The following is a 12793-nucleotide window of genomic DNA, read 5'->3' as shown; positions in this document are numbered from 1 at the left end:
GGGCCAGTGGCGGGGCTGTGTCGGCGCCGGGCGGCGCGCAGCTGAGCCACGCTCGGGAGAACGCGGGTCGGAGTGCAGCGAGCAGGCGGCGAACCGGTGGGTGGCGGCGGGGCCGAACAAAGCGGGGGGGAGGGGGTGAGGTGGACTGGGCTATGGCTCTCTGGGTCTGCGTGGCCGCATCTCTCCCGGAGGAAATCGGCTGCGGGGAGCAAGAGGGAGGCCGCGTTTCGCCCGGGGCGGGCCCGGCGGAGAGAGCCGCTTCCCCGGCTGCCCGCGGCGCTCCCGGCCCCCCAGGCCCGGGGGTCGGTCGGTCGGTGGTGGGGGCGGCTGACCCCACGGCCTTGTCCGCGGGCCGGGCGGGAGAAAGCGCCCGCCGGGCCATCCCAGCGCCCGCCGCTTCCCCCTGCCGGGGACACAGCGCGGGGCCTCAGGTAATAGCTTTCCTGAAGCTTAAGGGCGCTACTTTGTTCCCTTTCAGCCTGCTTGTGTGGAGAAGCTGGCGAAACAGAGAGGGGGAAAAAAAACCAAAAACCACCGCTTTAATTCTGAGCTGCTCTCTGGTGACCCCTCGGTAGACCATTAACGAACCGGAAACACGGGGTCAGAGTCTGTATTTGCATATTCCAAATACAAAGCGTGTTAAACCTCGTCTGTAGTGACGGAAAGCGTGCTTGGGGTCCTGGCGGGCAGTGTGACTAGCTTCTGATAGCGTGTAAAAAGGCCCTGCCCGAGGTGTGTTGTGTCCTGTCTGACTCCTGCTGGCCTGAAGGATAGGGCTGGACAGCTGAAGTCTTTTACCCTGTATCTCATTGTTCTCTCCTTCAGGTATCTGCTTGTCAGGTGGCAGCTTTCAAACCAATACACCCTGCCCTTAATACGGCTGTTGCTTGTAGTGGAGGTGATGTGATTAATAGGTACAGGTGAATTAATAACCCTCTACACTCGGAGTAATTTCAGCTGATTTTACAGATTCATGCTGAGTACCTAGAAGTCTTCGCTTTTGGAAGATCAGAATGCTGGCCCAGTGTCAGGGCTTTCCAGCAACTACATCCAGCCCAGAAGTAATGGGAAGAGCTGTCTCAGTATGGGCCTGCTCCCATCTGTTGTAGCAGTATTTAGTAGGGGCATAGTGTCACACAGACAATGTAATGGTATTTTTCAAATGTTTTTCGGTTTTTCATATACTCAGCTTCTATATTTTCCTTACGTTATTAGTCAGATAATTATTGTTTAGCATTATACATTGTAGAGTGGAAATATTTTAATTTGCATGTCTGCATTAGTGTATATGTTCGTGTACAAAAAATACCTTCTTTGAATGCTTAACATTTTCTCTTGCAGTCATGTGAGGTGGAAAACTGCTCTTTTCTAATCTTTAAGGAGATGTTTTAAGGAGATGTTTTACAATCCTGATGTCTGTTTTGAACATGTATTTTAGTAGTGCTACAATCATTGCTTTGTGGCAGCATATATATACTGAACATGTGTTGTCTCCTGTGGTTTGCATATTTCAGGATCCAGCTGACTAAAGGCAGTTTAGTTATTTGCTTTCTCCTGTCTGAGAAGCTTTGGTATTATTTTTATCACTATACCATTCATTTCACTTGTTGGTTCTCATTTCAGTTTAATACCGCTTTAAAAAGAAGCCTGGTGATTCTTATGGAAGAGGTGACACATGATGATGTGAATTTATTTTCATTAGGTCCAAGTAGAATCAATAAATCCAGGCTGGAATGGAGTAAAAAGTTGTGTTATTTATTATTTTCTCATCAAAAGAAAAGCACTGGGACAACTGCATTTATGTAGGGGGAAAAATATTTTTGCTCTTATTGCTGTACAGAGAGACATTGATTATTTTTTGGTAGCTTGCAGAGCATAGCTTTGGACTTTTTTGAGCCACTTTGTTTCTTGCTACTTAGTATATATGAAGATCATTGTAGCATCATCTTTATATTTGATGTCTCTGTCTCTTTTTTTTTTTTAATTGTATTTTTTCAGATACAGTATTATAAAATAAGCTTCCTAAAATCTACAGAATATATTTTGCTAGATTATAGAAATGGTGTTGCTCTTTTCTAGAACTTGTTTTTTATATTTCCTTACACTTGAAACCTCGTTTTACCTAAGCTGTCACAGAAAATAGTATCAAAGAGCAGAATAAAAATTTGTAATAAATTTTTAAAGCACTGCTGTGATTTCTTGCGCCTCCCCCCACCAGGATGAGATCATCCTCCAGAGGGAAATGCATGGCATCACTGCATTACTTAAAGCAAGATGAGGCAATCCTTAGCAGCCTGTTAGAATCATCACCATCCTCCTGATGGCTGCTTTAGAGCACAAAACACCCTGCTGGTTCAAATGCGCATTTGAGTGACTAGCAACAAAAGAGGTATCTCTTTGTGGGTGTCTTTTGTTCTTTAAATGAGTGCAGGTGACTTGGTGCCTGAGGGTGCTCAGGAACTGATGGATATTAGGAGTGAGTTACAGATTCTGTCCTGAAGATATGCCATGTGAAGTTCAAATGTTATAACCAGTTTTTCTAGGCAATTCTTAGAACTTCTGTAAAGTCTCTCAGGCAAGCTCCAATTGTAATGAAGTAGAGTGCAGGAAGATTCAACACTTCATTAAACAATTGAAAGTGTAGCCTGTGAGCTAGGCTTGCAGAGGCCTTAGTAAGAAATATTTTTATGATATGGTATTACAAGTTGTGTTTTACATTTTTCAGAAAGAAACTAATATTCTTTGTTGTAATTGTAGTTTTTGCTAGCCACTTCTTCCAATTTAATTGTTTCTTCGGTGTTGGATCAAGGACAGCAGTTTTAAAACTTCAAATTTTAAAGCTGCAAAAGGAGATAAGTCTTACTTTAAGGTCACTTAAATGTTGAAGATCTCTCTTAGTTTTTGCATCCTGCCTTAACATTCATGTTGTAAGAAGGATTCTGTGCTGGCAGACAGCTGGGTCTGCAGTTTGCTTGATTCAGCAGTTTGGTTGGAGCACAGCTGATGTGAGCCCAGGACAGCCTAATGAGCCACTTACCCTCCCTCATGACTCCAGGGGTTCTTCTGTTGGCCAGAGTGTGTTTGCTTTCCCGATGCTTTGGCTGAGTCTTTCTCCAGGTAGCTGTTGGTAGACAGGAGGTGGCCACAGCTTATGTAGGTACATGTTTACTAGTTTACACTCTACCCTTCATGTACTTGCAGCACTGGCACTGCAGAACTTCACCGTGCCAAACAGCTGGGATAAACACCTGGGATTTAGCCGAAGTTGATTTCTGTGCTGTCAGTGCACCTGCTAGCTGGTTTTGATAATAGAGTTGGCACTTGATGCTGTGTTATTTTATATGGTGTGCCTGTTTATTACTGTTGTCAGACAAAGAGCAGATGAAGGAAGTTAATAATTTCCCTGTCTTTCTTATTAATCCCAGCCACACTGAAAGATCTGGGTTGTGCTCTTACACATAGTTCTTCTCCAGGAGAAGGAACAGTATGAATTGCATCAGAATAGTGGATAGGTCTGCTTGGATATTTTCCTGCAAATTTTGCTCAGGCTGTGAGAGCTCAGAAAAGCTGAGAAGCTGATGATTGTAGTAGGGATGGTTGAAAAAGTCATAGAAACTCCTGAAGCTGGGCAGTGCTGGAGCAGGAGAACTTACAGCATCCTTGTCAATGAAATCCATTCTTTCCACTTACTCGGGATCAGGAGCTCTGCTCTTCAGCTAGAGCTGGGAGCACACACCAGTTGTTACTGTAGAACAGCCTTTGCTGGCAGTGCTAATGTTCTCTGCCAAGGGTATAGGGTTGGATCACTGTCATGCCACAGGTCATAGGTATTTCAGTGCCCTTTGGAGTTGCATGCCTTTCTCTTCCCACAGGGTACTTTTAGTAGTTAGACTTCGAGGTTAGGATGAATAAATCCAGATCAAGGTGCTAGGCAGTCAAGTTCTGCATTGTAGATTTACTTTGTACCCCATTATACTGTCTTTAAAGTAAATTCCTAAAACATAATGTTAATTTTAAACATTTTATTTCTAAAATACCAAGCTTATTTAATACTTTGGTAATTTGATTTTCAGGAAATTTCCCAATCGCTGCATTACATGATATAGTTTTCAAGTCTGGAATAATTTGTTGAAGAAGTTTTAATTACATCAGTGCTCTAAAATAATATTCAGAGTAACACTGAAGATCTTTTGAAGCCACGAAAAATGTAAGTAAATGTCTTCCTATAAAGAAGTTAAGAAAGAAGGTTTCACGTAACTAAATTAGTGCTTCTGACGCATCAGTAATTGCCACAAAAATGGATGTTCGTGTTGTACTAACAAGAGTATAGGTACAAAGTTGAGACTCAATAAAAATATTATGATGTAAGATGGCAAATACAGTTTGCCCCAAAGAACTTAAGCCTTTAAGTAGAATCTTCATCATATCTGACCAGCAAACCTTGCTACTCAGTCTGGTTACTTATACCTTCTTATTTACCATAAATATATCTGCTGAAGGAAGTTTTTGCAAAATTATTGCCTTGTAATGCCTTGTTTGGCCTTCTTGAGGTCTTGGCACTTCTAAGCATTTATTACTTTGTCCTGTCTGGTGGTTTAAATTTATGATGCATAATTGTTTTCTGAAACTTGAGTTTAAGGTAACTTTTGGTAGTATGTTCCAGGAGTACGCACAGGATAACCGTGGGGGAGGTTTAATGCCTTTAAATTGATTTCTGATTTAGTATCCATTATAATTTATTATCCTGTGTTCTCATAAAAGTAAAAAGCCCACAGCGTAGGGTTCATTACATCAAATGTTTAAAGTTACACTGTTTTATTCTATTCTGTGGTTTTATTCTATTACGATTGCAATTGCCTTCACGTACACCAGTTGGAATGGGATGCAGTGATTCCATTTGAAATGGAATGCAGAGAAATGACTCATTTCTCAAACTACTATGACCCAATTTCTAATCTATCTTAGTCTTTGCACATAACTAATAACTTTTTTTCTTTTGTTTCTTAATTTCTAATGCATGTGGGGACATTGCAATATTTTAAAGATTGTTTTCTATTTGTTTGTCTCTTATTTTGCTTTTTGTAGGTCTTTTCAATGGTTTGGTCACAGGGATCTACATTTTTTCCCCAGAGAAGGCAATAATTTAGAAAAATATTTCATGTTCTTCTTTAAAATATATTATGTGTAGGGATTACTCAGAAATGCTCTTTTTTTTTGTGTACTAATAGCCTAGACTAAAGTTATGTGAACTGTCATATTTCTCTTTTCTTGCATTTTCAAGCTGATAATTGAAAGCAATAATGACAGACAAGGGAGATGGACCACAATTGGGGGAAGATCTGGCAGATGCAAAATCTGTTCCAGGTTTTAAAGGGTAAGTGAAGTTCTTTTGGTTTAAGTCTTCAATTTAAGTCTGGTCAGCAGTTTATGTCTAAAGGATTCTATGTAAACAATTAATTCTTTCTATCACTTAGCTAAAATTTTAAAGTTTAACATGCTATCGATTACTTACCAAGAAGCTGTTGTGGCAAGGGATCTCTCAGCCTCCAGGAATAACCAGGAGAGGCATCCCTGCTCAAGGGGAGATCCTGGTGTGCAGCCTGCTGTATGTGGAGTAAGACAATTGACTTGCAGTCATCCTTGTGTACGAGCCATATTTCAGAATGGTGCATGCTCAGCTAGCCCTTAGATATTGAAGAAAACTTTTGGCTCTTAGCTATTGTGTTAGCTATCTCCCCAAAGTCTGGCTTCACCATCATGCTGGTGGCTATTGCTTATGCAGAAGAGGAGCACACATCTGCCATGTCTTTTTAGGTTTTGAATGTTTTCTTGTGAAAATTCAATTATAATAGTTTTTGTTTAGAATTCAGAACAAATTATCTTTCTCAGAGCCAACCTTTCCTCCGGGTACATAGATTTCAAAAGATGATAGTAAAAAAGCCCAACTGATTTCTTGTTGATACAGTAATTGGCATCCTTAAACTTAAGTTTTCATAGTTTTTATATTCTCCTGTGCAGAGGCATTACAATTTTAAACACAGTTCTTCCTTGTTTCTTTTAATTTCAAGCTTGTTGCAAGTTCCACATAAGGTTACTACAAATACAACCTTACCAGTTTCATTTGGCTTGCTAAAATAGCCTATTAATGTCAATATTTTGAAAAGAGAGATTAGAAATTAACAACTGAATTTTGTCTGGTTTCTATACAGAAAGAGCCTACCTGCTAGCAAGTCTATGGACTCTGGAATTTTGCCAGACTACAGTTACAGAATGGATTATCCAGAAATGGGGGAATGTGTAATAATAAACAATAAGAACTTCCACAGACATACTGGTACCACTCACAAGTTTTTGACCTTTTTCCTTAATTTAGATAAATTAGTGCTGTGTGTTATTCTTCAAAATTAAATGTGCAGACCAGTTTTGATTGCACTCTAAAATTAATTAATGAGTGTGATTAATTTCAGTCTATTCTTCCAAATATGCATAGAGGGAACACATTAGGGTATAGCAGTAATGAGGAGAAAAATTGATCAGCAGTACAAGTCTGTAGTTGTGATTTATATTTTGCAAATTAAATTCTTATGTCCTTAAATAGATAAGTAGATAAAAATAAGATGCAGATAAATCTACAATACAGGTACAGAGGACGGGAGATGGTGTGCCCATGTAACAGTGAAATGTTTTCTCTGCTGGAGAGGATCTGCAATAATGGAGTATTTCAGACAGATACAGCTATAAACAATAAAAGAATTTGTCTCAAGCAGATCATGCCATCTATATAATATAAAAAATAACACATTTCTTTTATGTATAGGCATGTTGCCCCGTTCAGGTACAGATGCAGATGCTGCAAGCGTCAGAGAAGTTTTTATGAAGTTGGGATATAATATTAAGATCAAAAATGATCTTTCATGTGGGGACATTTTTAAACTATTGAAAAATGGTAAGTTATTATATGTTTAGTGTGTGCATTAAGTCATCCACTGTTTCCAAATACATCTCTATCCCTCACATTTCTTCTTTCTGTGTTCTTTTAGATGATATTTTACACCTTCTGGTGATTTATTATTAAGGATGACATGTACATCATAGTTTCTATGTTTATTCATCTTAGCTGTCTCTCCATCTTTTGTGCCATGACTGTTGTCTCCATATCCTTTCTCATCTTCTAAAGAAGGATGGAAAAAAGGCTGAAACTTATAAGCAGACTGATTTATATTCTGACCCTGGGATCACTGAAGCTCTGTGAGTTGGAAAGAAAACTGCTAGATTGGGTAGAGGGGTTCTGTGCTTAATGCTTAGTGGTGTGGCCCAAAGAGGGGCTCAGATTGAGGGACCAGAACTGCAGGTATATGGACTGATATATGGTATATGCATAAACAACTCACATTTTGTTTAACTTGTGAAACAAAACACCCTTCTCTCAAGTGAGAGCTTTATACTACTGTGTTAGTAGTCCTGCTTTATTTGAACTTGGCTTTATCTAAACCTGTACATTAAATGATGCCTGGAGGTATCAGTAACCCTGGAACACAGGCCATTCTAGTTAACTGTTGGAAGGTTCTCTGTCATGACTGGGACTTTTTCTCACTAGTGCCCTCCCAGACTGTTAAACAGTGAAAGTGTTCCAGTGATTATTCCCAGCAGCAGTTAGCCTGCAGCAATCCTGGTCTTGGTTTTTGTGTTTGGTTTTTGTTGGGTTTTGTATTGTTTGTTTTTTTAATGAAAGTGTTTTCTAACATAGATGTAGATTCTTTAATGCCAGTTAATGTGTATGCCAGAAAATGTTTCCAGGCATGGTTAATTCATTAGTATTGTTGCAGCTAGTCTGTTGACAGTAGCTGAAAATGTGACTCTTCTAAATGCAGTGCTTGTCCATAAATTCTAGAAATGTCTGAGTGTACATCACTTGAGTAAAGCTGAAACTATTCATTTCATCCAGAACAGAAATTTAGTGTTTTATTAAGCACTAAACAGTAAGACTTCAGATTTAGGGACTGTTTTCATTTTTCATCTACAAACTCTTGCATCTTTTTGAGTTACCACTCATAATTTCTTTTGGATCCTTCTTTTTTAATCTTGTTTGTATCTTTTCATAAATTTGAAAAAATCATCTTGGTCCTCAAGTACATTTCCCACAATGTCAGGCAACAAAAGACATTGAAGAATATAAATTTTGTGTACCACAAGATGGAAAAAAAAGTGTAAAACTACAAACACTTTATATTAAGCTTAAATAACTGTAAGGACAAAATCAAGAGGATGCAAAAATCCTTCTAGACCTCACCACAGGTAAAAAGTGAGAGAGAGAAGTGTAGTGGTAGTACTGCAGGAGCAGCAACAACTGTGATGCTGCATTTAGTTCCCATGTAATCCAAGTAGCTGAAGCATCCCCAGATGGAAAGAGAGGTAGGACTTCTCCATTCTTCCCCAAAACTCAGGATATTCCATCAGTCCAATGCCAAATCAGAAGACTGACCATTATTGCATGAGTGAGGTGTATCATTCAGATTTTGAGACACTGTGGGAGTACCCTTTTTGTCTCCTTACAGTATTCCTGGCCTAGCTTGTGACTTTGTCTTCCAATGGGTAGGGTTGGCCCTTAATTTGAGGTTTCCTGTGCCCAACCTCCTGAAGTAAGTAGGCAGGCTTCTTCTGTTCAGAAGTGAAGACTCTTCAGAGGTTTCTAAACATGCAAATTAGTTCTTAAAGATTTCTGTGACATAGGAAGGATCAAATGCTCCCAATTTTTGGAGAATACAGGAAGTTAATTCTCTTTTTTCTTTCAAGTGTCTGAAGACGATCACAGCAAGCGGAGCAGTTTTGTTTGCGTGTTGCTGAGCCATGGTGACGAAGGATTGATCTATGGTACAGATGGGCCCCTTGAACTGAAAGTACTGACAAGCCTTTTCAGAGGTGACAGGTGCAGAAGTTTAGCAGGAAAACCCAAGCTCTTTTTCATTCAGGTGATGTACAGCTGAACAATGATCATCAAATCAGCCAGATAGTTAAAAAAAAATATCTTTTCCCACTAATTATTAGTGCAAAAAGTTTATCCTTTCTAAAATAAATTTGAATATAATTACTTTCAGAATAAGATTCTCTTCAGGTCTAAAATGGCACAATTTTCCCCATTAGGTAGGCTGTATTTATAACAGCTCACATTGCATTAATTCTATGTATTGAATAAAGTCTTAGGTAATATTTTAATGAATTTCTGAATTCTGCACATTTGAATGAATATCTATCTTACCCAGACTGTGTACCTGATTTAAATAAATGTTACTACTTTCCTTCTGAGTCTGTCTAATGGAAAGGTGACACATAAATTCTTGTTATTTTTGCAGTTTTTTAATCATGATGTTATAATTTTTAAAACACAACATATCAGTGCTTTTATAATGATCACTGCCTTTATTTTTCTATTTTAATATTATTTTCCATTCTTCTTTCTACCAAATAGGCTTGTAGAGGGACAGAATTAGATTCTGGTATTGAGACGGACAGTGGATCAGAAGAAACAATGTGTCAGAAGATACCTGTAGAGGCAGACTTCCTGTATGCCTATTCTACAGCTCCCGGTAAGGACTGTATCCATGTCAGCCTGTATTCATGCTATAAATTACAGCTTGGAGTTGGACCCAGTCAGTGGGTGACTTGTGGTCAGTTTGGGTCAGATGTCCTGGTTGTGTTCCCTCACAGGATCTTGCCCAGTCCCAGCCCCTTGGTAGGGGGAATGTTGGGGAGGCAGCACTGCCCAGCAGTAGCTAAAGCACTGGGGTGTTACCAGCACATTTCCAGCTCCCAATGCAGAGCACAGCACTGTGAGGGCTGCTGTAGGAAAATGAACTCCTACTCAGCCAGACAATACACTCTTTCATGGAAATACATATTTACTTCCCTCAGTCACTTTTTAAAATTTGACTTAATTTCTTTTTGAGGTAGTTGCCATTCTCAGTTCCTACAAAACCCCTACCAAACCCTGAATATATCCTTCTCACTAGCAAACCCTCAAATGTTCTATTTTCTAACTGCTGGAAATTCAGTTAATTGGAGTTGTGTAAACAATTTATAGCAAGACGAAAATATATAATTCTGAAAGAACAAAACAATCAGATATGCAGAAGTGAATGATAAGTACCAGCATATTATTTGTCTATCAACTGTATTTGCATTGCTTCCTTAAGCAAAATCGTTGGTGGCAGAACCCTTCATATGTCCTTTACATTTCCACTTAGGAGAAGTAGGTTCAGTCTTTTATTTTGCACATATTTGTGAAACACTGAAACCCATTTTCCATCTGTACTGTCACCTCTTCTTTGTATTTGTGTACCCCATGAAAAGTAGTAAGTGATTAATGACAAAGATTGCTGCAGCAGAAGATCATTTTCCTGCCTTTTGATTTTCTTCCTACTTAAGATTTTCTTAGATTATAAAAGATGACAGGATTAAAAAAAAAAATGAGTTGGCCTTTGTGGAGGTTATAAAATCTAAATGTTGGTGGTGGTTTAGAGTTTTTATTTTAAAATATTGGTTGCTATTGGAAACAATGCATTGTTCTCCTAATTGCTGACCTGTCCTATATCAAAGGCTGCTCCTTCTGATCACTTGGACATTGCTCTCTTCCACAGGCTATTACTCCTGGAGGAATTCAGCTGAAGGCTCATGGTTTATTCAGTCACTTTGTAAGATGCTGAAGGAACATGCAAAGAAACTTGAACTCATGCAGATTTTAACTCGTGTTAATCGCAAAGTGGCAGAGTATGAGTCTTGCTCAACTCGACAAGATTTTAATGCAAAGAAACAGATTCCGTGTATTGTCTCTATGCTCACCAAAGAATTTTATTTCCCTTCCTAAAATAGTTTTTCAGTTCATGTTTTTTACCTGCATTTTATATGCAATATTAGTACAAAATACCACTTTTAAACCTGAATAACTGTTCACTGCTGTGTGTGGCACAACGAAGTGTCTCAAAGTTAGATATATGTCTGTTGTTAGAAGTAAAACATAGTATGGCTATGTAAAACCGCAAAGCTGAGTAGCTGAAGCAGCTTTGAAAGTAGTGCTCTGAGTATCGCAAAAAATGTGGAAGGGGAGACTGAAGAAAGATCAGATTGTTTATTGGAGCTATTTGGTGCTACATTTCACTTGGGGCAGAGGAAAGAAAGAGTTCTTGTAAATCATTTGGTTTCATATTGTACAAACAAGATTTAGAATGTCAGTGATGGTAATATAGTAGTGTCGTCATACCTTTCTTCTTAACTCAAGTTCTTAAAGTTTAGGTTATAAACTAACCTAAACTATTTTTACACTTTTGGGCATAAACTCTGGAAAACAGCCATTTCATATTTTTGCATACAATTACAAAGCGTGTTTAGAGTACTGTTGGAAATGGAAAAATAGAAACTTTCATTCTTCATCTCAACAGAGTACAGTTAGTTTTTCCTGATAAGTTAATAACTTTGTGTATGGGTTATTACATAAAACAATTATATCAGCATGGTAGCTGTTTCAGAAGAAATTTTGTATTCTGACCTTGAAGCTGGGTGCCCAAGGGACCAGTCTTCTAAAGTGTCTTTTTCCGCAGCTCCCTAAGGTTGGAAGCTGTTGGGGCATATTTGGGGCTATAAGAGCCAATGCAAAAGGAAGTCTGCATTCTGAACAGTCTGCTTTCCTCTTTTTAGCCTTAAATAAGAATGGGTTGTGATACATTCTGTGTGTATCACATGTAATCTGTGTGAAAACCTAGATTTGTGGAGAAATTTCACTTCAAAACGCTAATTCCGTTGAATCAATTACAAAGTTTAGCTATAATATGTTAACAAATAGTTAATTTGTATCTCTTGACTCTGAATTTTGTGAAACAGCAAAACTGCAAAACATTTTTGCTGGTATTTCAACTTGTAGCAGTCTTTTTAAGACTGGTGGAAGACAGAATATGAAATTACAATAGGTGCTTGCAAAACAAGACTTGAAACTTAAAATTGTGTAGCAGAAACGTTTGCAAATTGATGATCACTTCCAGAGGCATTTTGTACTTGTGGGTTTTTTTTAAATTAAATACTTTTTCCTAGATTGTATCATGCTTTTATGTGTGTTTATTTGTTTAGGATCTGATAGCTTTTGCAGATTAATTTTAACTTCAATTATATCCTTTTCCCCTCAAATTACTATTGTCCTTTTTCTCCTGCATTGGCCTTACCACCTGAAATTGAAAATAATCCACTTTAAAGCATTGTATGCCATTGTATAGCCAAGTAGTACAGTTGTGACTGAGACTTGGGAAATGTAGGTTCAAAAGGGATGCAGAGGAGGGAGTTTTAAACACTGTAGATGAATTCCCAGATGACTGCCTGCTGGATAGGAGCAATCCTGTCTCCCTCTTATAAAAATGTTCTGTGAGAGAGGGTTGGTCTATTTTAACTCATTGAAATTTCAGTTCTGGGCAGATTCTTGCCCATGTTCCTGTTGAAAATTTAAATAGGCCTCTTCTTGTAGGTTGTGAATTACAAGCATTTGCAAGGTTATATGTTGTAAATGACTGACAAGACTTTCTTAAATCTGCTTCAGAGTAATGGGGCATAGGGATGTTCCTTGAGTTCTTAGTTGAAGGAAAAACTCCTTGAAAAACTCCTGTCAGAATTTGCTCTTCCCTTAGATTTAATAAGTTCTGGTCTTAATTCATCTTAATCCTTTAATGGAAAATTATTGTGCAGCTTTTGCAATGGTCCTTAAAACAGAGCAAAACAAAACCAAAGCTAGGCTACAATGAGTAGCCAATTGAAGGAA

At 38.5% G+C, this 12793-nt stretch overlaps 1 protein-coding gene across 2 annotated transcripts in view; it reads left to right on the top strand.

The window, feature by feature from the left end:
* The first annotated feature begins 8 nt into the window (after positions 1 to 8).
* Positions 9 to 12793, top strand: part of CASP3 (caspase 3) — a 51354-nt gene continuing 38569 nt past the window's right edge. The window contains exons 1-8 of one of the 2 annotated variants that reach the window (XR_009277625.1): positions 9 to 96; positions 4074 to 4207; positions 5282 to 5374; positions 6210 to 6334; positions 6818 to 6946; positions 8794 to 8969; positions 9467 to 9584; positions 10635 to 11600. Coding sequence is in view for 1 of the 2 variants with exons in the window: in XM_058838483.1 (XP_058694466.1) it covers positions 5301 to 5374; positions 6210 to 6334; positions 6818 to 6946; positions 8794 to 8969; positions 9467 to 9584; positions 10635 to 10861 (849 nt within the window). In the remaining variant the exon portion in view is untranslated. Of the gene's footprint in view, positions 97 to 4073; positions 4208 to 5281; positions 5375 to 6209; positions 6335 to 6817; positions 6947 to 8793; positions 8970 to 9466; positions 9585 to 10634; positions 12077 to 12793 lie in introns of those variants that run through there. The other variant, XM_058838483.1, reaches the window with a different exon arrangement.

This window comes from Poecile atricapillus, chromosome 4 (assembly GCF_030490865.1).
Source record: "Poecile atricapillus isolate bPoeAtr1 chromosome 4, bPoeAtr1.hap1, whole genome shotgun sequence".
In the NCBI taxonomy this organism is placed as follows: domain Eukaryota; kingdom Metazoa; phylum Chordata; class Aves; order Passeriformes; family Paridae; genus Poecile; species Poecile atricapillus.
The sequence above is the reverse complement of the archived record's forward strand: the minus strand, read 5'-3'. Positions and strand labels throughout refer to the sequence as shown.